The sequence below is a fragment of the Sphaerodactylus townsendi genome, linkage group LG11, assembly GCF_021028975.2.
Source record: "Sphaerodactylus townsendi isolate TG3544 linkage group LG11, MPM_Stown_v2.3, whole genome shotgun sequence".
Classification (NCBI taxonomy): Eukaryota; Metazoa; Chordata; class Lepidosauria; order Squamata; family Sphaerodactylidae; genus Sphaerodactylus; species Sphaerodactylus townsendi.
The window spans coordinates 58,055,220-58,070,346 of record NC_059435.1 but is presented as its reverse complement, the minus strand read 5'-3'; the positions used below and the strand labels follow the sequence as shown (position 1 = coordinate 58,070,346).

General features: G+C 45.8%; 1 protein-coding gene across 1 annotated transcript; it reads left to right on the top strand.

Annotated features, from left to right (window-relative positions):
• Positions 1 to 4,217: 4,217 nt before the first annotated feature.
• Positions 4,218 to 14,810, top strand: LOC125440498. The gene is made up of 5 exons (XM_048510339.1): positions 4,218 to 4,380; positions 5,422 to 6,058; positions 8,567 to 9,105; positions 10,790 to 10,856; positions 11,611 to 14,810. The coding sequence occupies exons 2-5, from the start codon at positions 5,434 to 5,436 to the stop codon at positions 13,128 to 13,130; spliced, it is 2,751 nt and encodes a 916-aa protein (XP_048366296.1). The 5' UTR covers positions 4,218 to 4,380; positions 5,422 to 5,433; the 3' UTR covers positions 13,131 to 14,810.
• The last annotated feature ends 317 nt before the right edge of the window (positions 14,811 to 15,127 follow it).

The following is a 15,127-nucleotide window of genomic DNA, read 5'->3' as shown; positions in this document are numbered from 1 at the left end:
TATTTCAGAGGCATAGCTCCAAGGGAGCGGTGTGGTGTGTGATGCACCAGGCACGCGCCCCTGTGGGGGTGTGGCGAGGGTGTTCCGGGGGGGCGTTCCGGGGGGTGTTCTGGGGGGCGTGGTGAGGGTCTTCCGAAGTGGGGGCGTTCCAGGGCAGGGCACTTTCCCCCCTTGCTACGCCTCTGTTCTGCTTAGGATTTGTCTTTCCTCCTACTTCACTTTTCTCTCCACCGCACACCCAGAGCAACTTAGAATGTTATTCTCCAGTTCTCCAGGTTATCCTCTGAAAGTCTGTGACTGGCCCAAGCTTCCACAACAGAGTGGGGATTCAAACCTGGGCCCTCCAGATTCTAGTCCAATATTCCAACCGCCTCACATGCTCAACTGTACAAATCACAAAATGTTCCTCAGAAGCCTTCTTCAACCATTCGAAGTGGGTAGAACAAATGACCAAAGAATGATGGTAAACTCCAACCAGTGTATTGAAATATATTAATGGAGCCCATGCATGTTTCTGGTTTTGTGGAGAGAGGCGCATACGCTAATTTCCTTGCCAAAGAACACATGAAGGTAGGTGGTGGAGCTTCCGATATATTGGCTGCACCATCCCTATCACTGGGCATTGTATTGTGGTTACTTTTTATCAGTATTTACAACTAGATGCTCTTGTGTGGACATGCATTCAGTTAGTATAAATGATTACTAGCGTGACCCATTGAAATCTGCAAGAATTTTATCCCAATATCCAACAATATAAGTTTATCCCTTCTTGGCACAGACAAGTGTGCTGATTCTACCTGTTAGAATATCTGAAAAGGGGCTATAGCGGCTAGAATACAACTCCAGGAGACATGAATGCTATAGGTTCCAGTTGCAATCCTAAACAGAGCTATACCCTTCTGGGTCCATTTGAGTCAATGGACTTAGAAAGGTGTAACTCTGCCTTGAACTGTGCTGTTAGTTGGATGAAATTGTTTCACATCACTAAATCAAAGGAGACAAGCTACTCATTTTTAACTATGCCATTTGCCTATTAGATTGCCTCAAAGATGAACAAAATCAACTGGATTGAAACAAAAGTTCTACAAACCATCTGTGCCAATTTTAAATGACAAAAAAGCAACCTTAATGTTATACACTGAGAGAAGAAAAAATTTGGTTGGAAAACTAAATATTTAACTTAAAAACAGGGGTGGGAGATCCATATGAACAAGCAACTATTGTAAATGAGTCCACTTGGAAGGAAATCCCATTCAATCTTAAGACACTTGCTTGAAAGCAAATTTCATTGAAAATGATCACTTTGGAAAAATGTATTAATATTTATTGGATTTTGCTGTCACAGATGGAATATGGAATGTGTCCACAATTCATAGTAAAGCATTCGTGATTAAAAATGCAATTATAATTTTGGCAGTAAACTGTTAATAGAGAGTGTAAACATTAACAAACCACACAGTTAATTAAAGCAAATCCTGAAACTGAGGATTTCCAGAGCAGATTTAAAATAAAAATGTTAGCGTTTAGCATATGTGTGTGTGGATGTGTGGATGTGTGGAGAGGGGCCTTGCCAAGAGTTGAAACGTTCTTATTCCTCCCAAAACCAACCATGCACAGGCAAGACAAAAACAGTAAAGTTAAGTGTCCTTGAATATTTAACAGACACAGAATAAAACAGTGCATTTCCAGGGCCAGCTTATATGAAGTAGTATATTCTGAAGCTGAAAGATGAATGATATCCTCCCAATCCTCCAACCCCCATCCAAGGAGCACCCACAGAAGCATCCATGACAAAGTTCTCATAGATTTCAATGGACCATATTTTGCCATAAGAGGGTCTTGGATGATCTGGAAAATTCTGTTTTTCCCTTCTTTTATTTTGTAACTTGTGGCTTGATTTGAAATTCTGGGAAACTCAAAAGTTTCCACATGGTTATGCGCCACTAGGTTGGATGCATAACAAAGATATTACGTGGATTGTGTTTTGGCTTTTTGGATCAAAGGTGCTTGCTCATTTCCGTGAAATGATAGGTAAGCCTTTAAATCTGCCTTAAAATGAGAACTATGTAGGCATGCTAGAAATAATTTTGATTTTGCTTTGGTATTGGCGGTTTGTTTTTTCTTCCTCTTCTCCCTGTATGCGTAAAGTCGTATCTGACTTATCGTGGCCTCTTGGGGGTTTTCAAGGCAAGAGATGTGCAAAGGTGGTTTGCTATTGTCTGCCTCGCTTGGGTCTGCAACCTGCGGCTCTCCAGATGTCCATGGTAGCAGGGGCTGATAGGAATTATAGTCCATGAACATCTGGAGAGCCGCAGGTTGCAGACCCCTAAGGGTTTGGAGAGAACTGTGACTGGCTCAAGGTCACCTAGCAGGCTTCATGTGGAGGAGTGGGGAAAGAAATCCAGTTTACCAGATAAGAGTTCACCACTCATGTAGAGGAATAGGGAATCAAACCCAGTTCTCCAGATTAGAGTCTGCTGCTCATAACCACTACACCGGCTCTGTATCTTTTCAGTTCCCCCAAAAAAATTTTCACGAGACAACCTTCAGCTGAGCTGGCCCCTTCCGCACATGCAGAATAATGCACTTCCAATCAGTGGTGGGATTCAAATAATTTAACAACTGGTTGTTTACAAGCACCATTTTAACAACCGGTTCTGCCGAAGTGGCGCGAACCTGCTGAATCCCACCACTGCTTCCAATCCACTTTCACAATTGTTTGCAAGTGGATTTTGCTATTCCGCACTGTAAAAGCCAGCTGCAAAGCGCATTGAAAGTGGATTGAAAGTGCATTATTCTGCATGTGTGGAAGGGGCCTCTGTCTCTCCTAGTTGCCAGATAAGTGTTGGAAAGTGTAACTTCTGGAGTGGTAGCAGGACACTGACAGGAAAAAGTTGTTCTGGGCTAAGGAGGCTTTGGCCCTTCACTGCCACCCAGCCATGAGCTTGTAGCCATGGCAGAACTTCAACGGAAGCTCCATGTTATAATACGACTAACACATTATTGCCTGGGCCACGTGATTTTGGTGAAATGTGGGTGAGCCATATGAACTGCTGGCACAACATCTTGTTGACCAGTAACTTAAATCAAGAAATAATTCTGTGATGCCTGAGGCTGGCAATTCATGGGAGAGGCAAACTCCTGCTTGCAGATAGCCATCTTTGTCTGAAGCAAAACCCAACGATAAAAGCCACACAATACCTTTGATTAGGACCCACCAACCTGAAACAAAACAGCCTGCTAGCTTCCCAGTCCTACAGAACTCTTCATCAGGGAAGATTTAAAAAGGGGGGGTTGAGACAAGATCTAAAGATCATGTCCGGAAATATTCCCCCCTCCCCCCAGTTTTGCTAAGCAAGCAGCTTGATGAAGCATTCAGAAGAGCTCCAAATCTTGCACGCTCTTTTGGGTCATTTGGGTAGGTCTGGCAATGGTTTTTAGGACTCCACAAAGAAAATGTGCCTCTGGATGTTTTGTGTGAGAGACATGGAGTCCAGAACATCAGATCAACCAGGGAATTCGGATGAGCCCAACAGGTACCTGTGGCTTCATCCAAAGCATGGTGTAGTGATTAAGAGCAGGTGGATTCTACTCTGAAGAACCAGGTTTGATTCCGCACTCTTCCACCTAAGTGGCAGAGGCTTATCTGGTGAACCGGATGAGTTTTCGCACTCCTACATTCCTGCTGGGTGACTTTGGGCTAGTCACAGTTCTCTCAGAACTCTCTCGGCCCCACCAACCTCACAAGGTGTCTGTTGTGGGGAGAGGAAGGGAAAGGAGCTTGTAAGCCACCTTGAGTCTCCTTATAGGAAGGAAAGGTGGGGTATAAATCCAAACTCTTCAAAGTCGAGCAGATAAAGACTGGGGAAGTGGGGCGCGGAGTTTCCCTATGGAACAGATTGCCCTCCACGCGTTCGATGCTGCCTGGAGGCAGATCTGCCGCAGATCGACTGTCCTTGGGTGGCTCTAAGCGTGATTTTTTGCCCTCTCCTGGGACATGCGCTTCCCCAAAGGGGATCGAGGCCACGAAGTCCTTGCAATCCGCCTCCGAGTCGTGGAGGAGCCTTCCCCGGTCTCTGAGCGAAAGGGGCTTCTCCTCGCCCCTGGCCTAGGGGGGAGCGCGGAGTTTCAAGAGTTAAAGGGCGGCGCTTGGGAAATCCGATGCTGAGGATGTCTCCAGGAATGTTACACATTAACATTCCCTTCCAGGTTTGCAGAGGAAGAGGTCAGTGCGCCGCCGCTGGGGGAAGAAACTTCGCTCCAGGACTTGGTCCTTCGGTTCTTCCCCGGCCAAGCGCGGACGGAGCCCCCCAGGAGAATCCTTCCTTCCTGCCTCACAATCAGCAGCTCTCTAGATTCCGCCAGATCCGCTTCTCTTTGGTAAGCCCCTCCTCGGTTGCTTCCAAAGACTGCTGGGGAATCAAATGTTTGGGAAGTTTCTCCAAGTGCGCTTTTCAGTGCTGATGCGACGCGTGTGGGGTGCAGGTGTGTTTCTCAGGAAATGGGGCTCGCTCTCCAAATGGAGAAAGGGGCAGCCGAGCCAGAGGTGAGGGAGGTGGGAGAGAAGAGACAGTCTTGTTGCCTTTGGATTGTTTGCTTTCATTCAAGGAAACAGTCCAGGTGGTCTTAAAGGGGGGTCTGGGGTGGCTCCAAAGGGGATCTGGAGAAAAGGGGGTATCTTTGATTTGTAATCATGTCTTCTTGCCTTAAGGCCAATCTGGCATCTCTGAGGCCTCTTCTGCACATGCAAAACAATGCACTGTCAGTCCACATTCTCAACTGTTTGCAAGTGGGTTTTGCTATTCCGCACAGTAAAACCCAGCTGCAAAGTGGATTGAAAGAGCATTGTTCTGCATGTGTGACCTTGGCCAGTCACAGTTCCCTCAGAAGTCTTATTCCATGCAGAGATAAATAAAGACAAACCACCTCTGAAAACCCTTGGGATTGCCATAACTCAGATGTGACTTCACAGCGTGCATGTGCACACACACAAATCTCTGACTCAGTATTGGTCTCCTATCTTGTAACAGAGTGCTTCCCCCCTAACCGCTGTCTTACCAGTTTGTTTTCCAGTGTTAATGTACTAAAACAAACCTAGAGGAGGTGGCGTGGTTCTTACAAGTCCTGTTCACAAGTTACAGTGAACACGAGTTGAATAATTCTCATGTTCCTTACAACACATGTACAATTCATTCTGCAGTTTAAACCCCACCTTTCTCTTTCACCCAGTTACTCTGTTTCATTTGTAAAGTGAATGTGTCTTGGCTGTTTCTTATGAACCATTGTAAGCACGTCCACGGGGCAGTTTATATACCCATATATTCACAGTAACATGGGAACAGGGCCATAGTGGCAGAGAAGTGAGGGAGGTGGGTGATCGGTTTGTGCCTCTGACCCCTGAGCTGTCTTTCTCTTTTGCAGATGTGACTCGAGATGGTGGTGGGACGGTCGCCGTGGACTTGCTGCTGCTGGCTGGGGGTTGTTCTCTGGCTGCTGACTGGAGGAAGAAGCTTTGGCATGGAGCTCTGCCGGAGCCCCCCGTGCAGCAGCAGTGGCAGCAAGGGTGAACATCAACCTGGCGTCAGACCACACTGCCAGGGGGCCCGTTGCTCAGGCAGAGCGAGCCGCCCCTCCCGAGCTTTCGTTCACACCACGATGCCTGGGCGTGGGCAGCCACACAGCAAGCAGCAGCCACCCGTGCTCCAGCAACAGCAGCAGCCCTTAACAGGGAGCAGTCTGGGACACGTTGCCATGGTTACGAGGCTCACGGGGGAAGGTTGCTCTGGAGGGGGAGACTGCGCCACCAGAACTCCCAATGGCACCTTACGGGACTGCAAGGGCATCGAGTGTCACCTACCCCTGCGCATTCGGCAGAAGCCCCGGCCGGCCGGCCACACTGCTCCGTGCCCCCCAGATCAGGGCGAAAGATGTGCTGAACCTGCCCTGGTCAGAATAACAGAGAGGGCAGCCCAGTTCATTGGGGAGGATCTTGCCTATGCAGCTTCAGAACTGGGAGGTGCCCCTCTGGGTGTTCAGCTTACCTGTGACGTCAAACCAGGTAGGGGCATGCATATGGTGATGATGGAAGATGGTGGGCCACTGCGAGTAGCAGAGAGCTGGACTAGATGGACTCTGGTCTGATCCAGCTGGCTTGTTCTTATGCCTCCTGCTCCCCACAGTTTCCAGATTATTTTAGGTAGAGAAGTGCTGTCTTTAGATAAGAAATATGTGTAGTTCATTCTAGAAGAGGAGGGCTGTCCTTCACTGGACCAAGCTCAAGCCACGACCCATGGACCTCTAGCCTGAAGAAGGGGGGAGAGTTCTTCATTCTGCTTTCTGGCAGTGATTGCCACTTCAGGATACTGTTCTGTGTACAGTCTGGTGGGATTAAGCTTCATTGGCCCGGATCTGGATGGCCCAGGCTAGCTTGATCTCATCCGATCTTGGAAGCTAAACTGGTTCAGCTATGATTAACACTTGGATGGGGGATCGCCAAGGAAGTCTGTGGTTGCTATGCAGAGGAAGGCCAAGCCAAACCATCTCTGTTCAACTCTTGCCTTGAAAACCCTATGGGGTCACCCTATGTTAGCTGTGATTTAATTGCACTTTGTACCACCGCCAATCTCCACTGAATATGATGGGATTCAACTCTGAATAAACATGTGTAGGGTTAGGGTTAGGTCTTGCATGGTAAGTGAGCTCCACCTCAATACCAACTTGTTGCTTAACTACTGAATGAAGAAAGCTGAGCATCATTCCCCTCTGCATTTCTTGATATCTCTTAGAACAGATATCTGGGCCTGATGGGAACTATACCTCCCAGGAGACCTTGTGAGCCCCAAGGTCTCCTGGGAACTGTAGTTCCTCAGGCCAGAGGTGTAGCTAGACCAGAGTGCACCCGGTGCACACTCTGGCTTTTGCACCCCGCTGTGGTGCCCCGGCGCCCCCCACCCCACCCCACATACTTTTAGGAAAGGAGCAGGCTGGAAGCCTGCCTGCGTTGCCTGGGCCTGGTGGGAACTACAATGCAGGCAGGCTTCCGGCCTGCTCCATTCCTAAAAGTAAGTGGGGGGGCTCCACGGGGAGGGGCGCCATGAGGGGAGGGTGTGGGGGGCCGCAGGGAGGGCACGGGGGGTACGAGGGGGAGGGGGATTTTCCCACCACCCCATGTGATCCTCAACAGCTAAATGAATTGCGCCCAGTGCGTTGCGTCAATCCCCGTCCCCTGAGTGGCTTTAGCCGCTGCACTTCAGCCCACAAACAGACCTTTGCAGCCTTCCGGCGGAAAAAAAAACATCCCTAGAAAAAAGCTGAAAGGAATTAAGGTAAGTGTGGGAAGGGGGGTGGGGGGGCGCCATGGGGGGGCGGGGAAAAGGGGGAGGGGCCTGGGGGCAATTTTCCATGTCCCCCAGGCGTACACCTGGTGCACGGCGCACCCCCCGTTCCCTCGTAGCTCCGCGACTGCTGGTAGCACCCTAAAGACTAAAATATTTACTGCAGCACCGGACAGCACAATTCTTCAGATATATAATTAGATATATCCAATATATATAGATAGATAGACCATCCAACTAGCCAGCCGGATTGTCTGAACATAATAACATCCTTTCGGTCTCCGGAGGGAGGGGGGAGGAGGGAAGTTGTCTTCATTTTAAACTAGTTATATTTTTAAATTGTTCATGGTTAATTTGAAATGAGGATTTACATTTTAATATTTATGAATTGTTGAATTGTGTTGTGACCCATCCAGAACCCTTCAGGGATGGGACGGGATATAAGTAAAAATAAATAAATAATATGCTGGTGAGGCCTGGTGAAATTCCCAGCATGAGAGCCAGCGGGTTGTACTGGTTGAGAGCACTGGACCAGAGTTTGAAATGGATTAGATCCCCCACTCCTCCACATGAAGTCTGCTGGGTGACCTTGGGCTCATCACAGATCTCTTGGCATTCCCTCAGCCCATGCAAAGGCAAACCATAGCAAACCATCCTCAAATGTCTCTTGCCTTGAAAGCCCTATGGTGTTGCCATAAGTCAACATTTTTCACCTCGCAAATGCCCAGCAGAAAGGGAGAGATGCTACAAAGAGAAGCTGGGGTAAGCCCAGATACAACCAAGTGACAAATCCCTTCTCCAAAAGCAGGTAGGAGACAATCCCAACCAACAGAATCCAGCCAGAGTCCAGACAGAATAGAAGCATAAAAGATATAATACAAGGAACAAACAAACATCCATCATGGAAGTGGAATATGTGATGTCTTTAGTGCACAGTGTGGTATTCGTATTGGCCCTCCAGATGTTATGAACGACAGTTCCCATCATCCCCTGCCAGCATGATGCTGGCAGGGGATGATGGGAAATGTAGTCCATAACATCTGGAGGGCCGTGAGTTTGACACCTATGCTTTAGTGTCTATAGTGAATTTGGGATCCAGGGTTAAATCCTGGGGTGGCGGGGGTGGTGTGGAAATACATTGTGTTTCTGAGTACTAACAGCAACGCTATCCTCAAATTTCATTAGAAGAGATGGTGGCATGTTGAAATAAGCAGGAACCGTTTGTATTTTAGGGGAAAACGAGTTTCCATCCGAAGATGCGCTGATACTGCAGCTCCAGCTCACGAAAGGACAAGAGAAGTTTATTGAAATGCTAAAAAGCCAGCAGATGGTCATTGTGGATTTACAGCAAAAACTCACAGAGCAGCAAAACACACTGGCTGCCCAGCAGCGGGAGATCATTGAGCAGCAAAGGAAAATGTATGAGCAAATGGATCTGATAAAAGTGCAGTATGGCATGCTTTTTGACACAGTGAAGCAAATGTCATTTAAGAGTTTGCAAGAGGACATTCAGCATTATTTTGAAGCTAATCTCCAAGGCCTCCAGAGCCAAGTCAGAAATCACTTTCATAAATCGTACTCCGGGCATAAAGTAGAAGTTGATGCAAAAGTGATTAATATCGGGGAGCCTTTACTGAACTGTGGCATTTGTGAAAGTGACGAGTTTTGCAATTTCCAGAAGACACCCGCGCGCTGTGACAAATGCACCTTGTGCCCTGCCGGCTTTTTTCAGCTGTCTGAATGTTCTGCAAATGCTGATCGGATATGCCAGGTGAAATATGGGCTCTGCATTTTAATGGTAGTTTCCCCAAATAGGTATGGGATAGCCCCAGCCATATGCCACCGACAGATGATCAATATCTTATCCACCTGCTCTTAGCTTTAGTTATATTACTTTTTGTGCAAGCCATATCGTTTATGCCTGTAGCTTTAACGTTTTGTTGTGAACCACACTTGTACAAATTCCATCCATGCCATGGGCATTATATGACATAAACATGTCTAGTGTACTTGGAGATAAACTCTCGGCTTATCCTCTGGATGAAAGATATATCCCCATTATTTCTAGAATGTTTCAACCTCCTAGAGGGCCAAAGAGACTTCTAGAGGTGGTCATGATAAAGGCATCCCTCACTACATACCTTCAAGGCAAAGCTGTTCATGTTGTGATTAGAATACATAAGGTTGAAGTAGCAGCAATGGAACAAGATCTTATTGACTGCTGAATGGTTAGCAAACAGGCAGTTTCAAAGCAGCAGAAAATAATTATCAGCTCAAGAATGTCTATGGGGACTGATGCTAATTGTGTGCTTATATATTCACAGGAATTGCCCAATAATCTGGATTGAAACTGGTGCTATTTAATATATTTATTGGGGTGGGGCCCTGGGGAAAGCTCACGGTTGAGTCTCTGGATCACTTAGGCATTGGGGGAGGGTGATCAGCTGTAGGATGGCTTGCCCCCTCCCCATCTTACACCTGGTTGCCCTCATGGGGGTCAGCGTGACTCTGCAGTTGCAGAGATTTTAGGGCAATGGCTGGGGCATTTGGCGGCAGATCAGTGGGGGCTCCAAGCACAGCTACCCCAGTGCAGGGCCCTGGATACCCCATGGCTAAGACTGCCCCTGATGTCAAAATATATGTTTTCAAAGCTGAAGCCAACTTTGCATTGTTAGATGAGGTATCTCCTTTGACTAAAGGCACTTGATCAAACGTTTGATACGAAGCTTTAGTACAAAGGTACTGAAAAATATGATTGGGGATGCCCTTGAAAGATTTGCAAACATAATAGCCCTATATACAGTGGATATACTGGGAAATGTATGTAGAAAGGGAGTAGGACCAAGTGTGCTAGTCCCACCCGTACCTGGGACTGAGCATGCTGCATCCACTCCTGTGTATGGCAAGAAAATACTCTTTACACTATCCCAAGCTGCATCTAGGCAACATCACCATAAAAAGCAGTGTTCCCCATCGTGAGGATGCACTCTGTGAATTAATAGTTTGGATTCGTGCATGTAATGGGCCTGTATGTGGATACAGCAGATGGAATGGGAGCAGAGACCAGCATGTTCAGCTGAGAGCGTGGATTGGGGGCAGTCTGCTTAGTTTTGCTCATTAACCCTGAATGCTGGTATCAAGTGATGTAGTCACTGTAGTTCCAAAACAGGAAATCCCATTCATCCATTTCCACCTTTCCGTGTCTGAGTTATTTTGTTTGTTTGTCACATTTTTATCCCACCCTATCCGGAAAGGCTCAGGGTGGGTTATGGTAAAACATTTAAATACAACATTACCATTAAAATTATAAAACATCTATAACATAGAGGGACCCTTTATTTGATGATTTTGAAATTTGGCGTATCTTTTTAACGAAGAGGTGGGAGGAGCAAACAACAAGGAGATTTCTGCCGAAAATACTAAATAGTGTTTGAACTTGACTCTGTTATTCATAGGATAGAGATGAGTGCGTTGAGTCGCCAAACATCTGCGGAGAGAGGATAAAATGCCTGAATACTCCAGGTAAAAATTGCTGCTTTTGTTGGGAATGAATGAAAGCAGGAATGTGGGTTCATCGTACGCTTAAAATATCAGAAAAATAATATCTGAGGAGGCATGGGAGTAGCAGCAAGGAATGCCAACAGCTTCTACAACAATCATTCAACTTCTGCAATTGTCTTTGCATTTGAACGTGTTGTTTTAATTGGTCTTGGTCTCTGGACATCTGTATTGGAAGAACCGTTGCAAACAATCCATGTAGAGTCCCTTGGTTTTGGTGTATATCCAACAGGTCTATAAATATTTGTCTGTGTTACCTTCAAGAGGAATAGTTCCACCTGCCTAGTATGAATATAACAATAATCCTTAATGTATTGTCGAAGGCTTTCACGACCGGATTCAACTAGTTGTTGTGGGTTTTTCGGGCTGTGTGGCTGTGGTCTGGTAGATCTTGTTCCTAACGTTTTGCCTGCATCTGTGGCTGGCATCTTCAGAGGTGAATCACAGAGGGAAGTCTGTTAAACATTGTGTCCAGTGAGAAAGGAATGTTTTAGTGGGTAAAAAAGTTACTGACTGAATTTCTGGTCACTATATAGCATAGATGATTCATAATTTTGTAAATGAAAACTGTAGACATACATTTTCAGAAACATAACATTGATAAATTTTATGATGATGACTTAATTTTAAGTCTTCTTCACCATAGGAAGATTTGAGAATTATGAAAACAACTAAATGGTAGCTTGTGACTGACTACAGTTCTCTGTTCCCTAAACAGGAGGTTTCCGATGTCTGGGAATCCCGGAAAAAGATGCCGCCTTGGGGTTGTGCGGACAGGAGTACTTTTTTAACAAAGAGCTGCAGGAGTGTCAGGCTTGTTTCGTGTGTGAAGATGAAGTGGTTGCTTACCCTTGCTCCACTGTCAGCGATACCGTTTGTTCAGCAGGCAGCGAAAACAAGCTTTCTGAGTCATGGGCTGCAAACATGGTCTTACCCTTGCCCAAATCCAGCTCAGCTCAAGTCTATCCTGGCTTAAACTTGAAGATAAAGGGAAAGCAGGCATGCGAATTGGTTGCCATCGAAGAGAATGGCCTGCTATTCAAGCAGCATGGCTTGGTGTGGGCTGACCTCAATTTTGCTGTGAAGCACAATTGTAGGAACTTTCTCCAGCTTTCCTTAAAATTCAACAACAGCGAGGAAGGCTGTGAGCTCAGTGGAGTTCGCATAGAGCAACCGGAAGGCAAAATTTTCCAGAGCGTCAGCGTCAGCATTGCTGCGGAGGTAGAACCAGGCCAGGCTCTTTCAGTGCTTTTGAAGAGCCCAAATCAGTTCTGCAATCAAAGTAAAGACCTAAACATTTATGACCTTAACACACCCCTTAGTTTGTTTTGGTTATCCCATGATACTGGAGCAGTGGCCATGACAGCCCAAATGTCAACCGCCTTGCACTACCAAACGAACTATCGGCCAACCTTCAAATTAACTTCCTTGTCTGACCCTTACATGCTGACGTTGTCCCATGATGGCAGAGCCATCAAGTTTACTGAAACGGGAGTTGTGAAGTTTGTTTTTCACCAAGCCCTGTATTCTATGGGTCATACCTGCATCCGAGAAGGTTTCTCTGTGATAGTTTACCTCAACAGAAACGGAACCAATGCAGAACTAATGACGGTACATAAATCTGGTGTCAATTACAGAGACACGTCTGTCTCGGCTTCTGGGGCCACCAGGGTTGGAGCTGGGGATCTGATTAGCTTTGAGATCCTTTCCCCAGCACAATGTAATGTTCGTTATTTTGGAGATAGTTCTGGAATTAGTGTGCTTAGCCTCATCTGGATTCCATCTGCCGTTTCCACTGCTCTTTCAGCCTTGGTGTCCATTACAGGCCTGCCTACAGGAGCCGTCAGAAACAAATTACTGGATTTCACTCAGGTCTCATCCAGTGAGAAACAGATACAGCTGGTTTCCACTGGGCAACTTGCTCAGAAGTACTTTGTATTTACTGAAAAGGGAGTGGCCAATGTTGCCTTTAATTTGAAGTTGATCCACTCATGTAACATACTCCGAGTAACTCTTAATCACCTCATCAGTGGGCATACGCAGCCCACAGCGATTGCGCAGCAAGTTGGAGGCCAAATGCCTGAGGGAAGCATCTGGACTAGTGTTTCTCTTCGCACGTCTTTTGAAGTTCGCAATGGTACGATGGTATGCATTTCTCTTGACTGTGTGCATGGCAGGATCAACCATATTGCTCATGAGCATGGAACCAACTTATCCATTTTATGGATTTCGTCTTAGCTGTCCTGGCAGATAGCTGAAACTTAACAAATACGAGGAATAAGTCAAGATGAAAGATCGCATCCGTCAACCCAAACGTTTTGTGAAACATTTCAAGCTGCAGATGAGAGGCAGAGACTTTTCAAAGGAGGGAATTGGCAAGGCAAAATGGAACAAACGAACGATCTGTATTGGTTGGCTTAAATGCAATTTAGTTATTAAGCTGCCTGTTTACTTGTGGTTTAAAATTTTAACACAGAATTATGGAGATGACACTTTTAAGGTTCCATCTTTTGTTTCATCCGTACTAAAGTCCAGTTCAGACATTAACATTGTTATGTGGAAGATATTTGTGTATAGCAGGACCACACTTCTGTAGTAACATTTACTAGGATGGATGACCAAGGTGGTAACTGACTGTTTTGCAGAAGAGTTCGCAGTTTCTCCTAACCAACGGCACCAGGGTTGGTTAGTATCCAGCCATGCATATCTAGCTCTCAAGCTGTTACGAATAGGTTCTAAGACACTTCTTTTCCAACGGCTTTTGCCTCCCTTTGCTGCACAATTCACACTTGGTGGGTTTTATTATAACCCTTTCAAGAGTGTATCAAAATAGATCAGAGAGCCATTAAAATCATCATCTTGCCATTGTAATAAGGTAAAAAGTATTTTCTGTATCTGTGCCATTTCTAATGTCCAGTATTTCAATATGTATTATAAATGATGATTCATTCAGGATAATAGTATACATAGCATCATTTTTAATCAAGAGTTAAACTTCAAAATAACCATTAGCTGAAAACATATTTAGCACCAAAGAGTACTTTTAGCTTGAAGGCAACTCTGCCGGAAAATTCCAAAGTCAGCTTAAAACTCACCATTCTGGCAAAGCAAATATGCCTAACAAAGATGTTGGCTGTCTTAAAGAAAGAAACCACCCTTGAGTAGTAAAACAAACCCACCCATTTTCTAATCCTAGAGTTCATTGTTGGTGAAGGGGAAAATTGCTCTGTGTTGAAGGCTGCCATAGTAACCACTGCCTGAAGGCTTTGTAATGACCTTCGGCACTGGAAGGCCGAAGGTCTAGTAGTGAAAATATTTGTTCATATGCATATGTACTTCTAAAAAGAAAAGACAGGGCACAACCCAGCCAAAAAGCAAAGCCCCGTGAGGACCTTTTGACTTCTAGGATAAATTTATCGCTGAAAACCGGGGGCATTTAACTGGATAACTCATTTTCTCCACAGATAATGAGTACTTTCAAAGGCCAGCTGTAGTATTTATCATGTACATAAAACACATGATTTATATAAAACATTGTTTTTATAAAGTGAAACCCAAAACCCCTGGAGCTTGCCTTTATCTTACAGATTGTTATCAGAAGCTCTGAAAGAGACCCTCTCCGCTAAACTATAGCATGTGAGATATTTTATAGCTATGAGCAGAAGAGTCTGTTATTGTCTTCACATTACAATAGTGAGTGTAGGATTTCATTGGCCTTTTCATTGCCCGGGCAGTTGGTCTGAAGTCTTGGTATGTGTAGATCTGAGGGAAGAAATAGAGGCTCAGAAACAGAGCATCCGCTTGGCATGCAGATGGTCCCGGTTTCAGTTCCCAGCATCCATTTTAAAATCATAGAATCATAGAGTTGGAAGATACTGGAAGGGCGAGCAAGTCCAACCCCCTGCCATGCAGGAACTCACAATCAAAGCACTCCCGACATATGTTCATCCAGCCTCTGTTTAAAAACCTCCGAAGAAGGAGACTCCACCATTCTCCAAGGCAGTGAATTCCACTGTCGAACAGCACTGGCAGTCAGAAAGTTCTTCCTAATGTTTAGGTGGAATCTCTTTTCCGGCATCTTGAATCCATTAGCAGCAGTGGCGTAGTGGCTAAGAGCAGTGGCTAAGAGCAGGTGTACCTGGTTCCTCCAGATTAGAGTACACCTGCTTTTAACCACTATGCCACTGCTGCTCCTGCTGGACTGCTGCTGGGATGGGCAGAATGCGGTAGAGGTT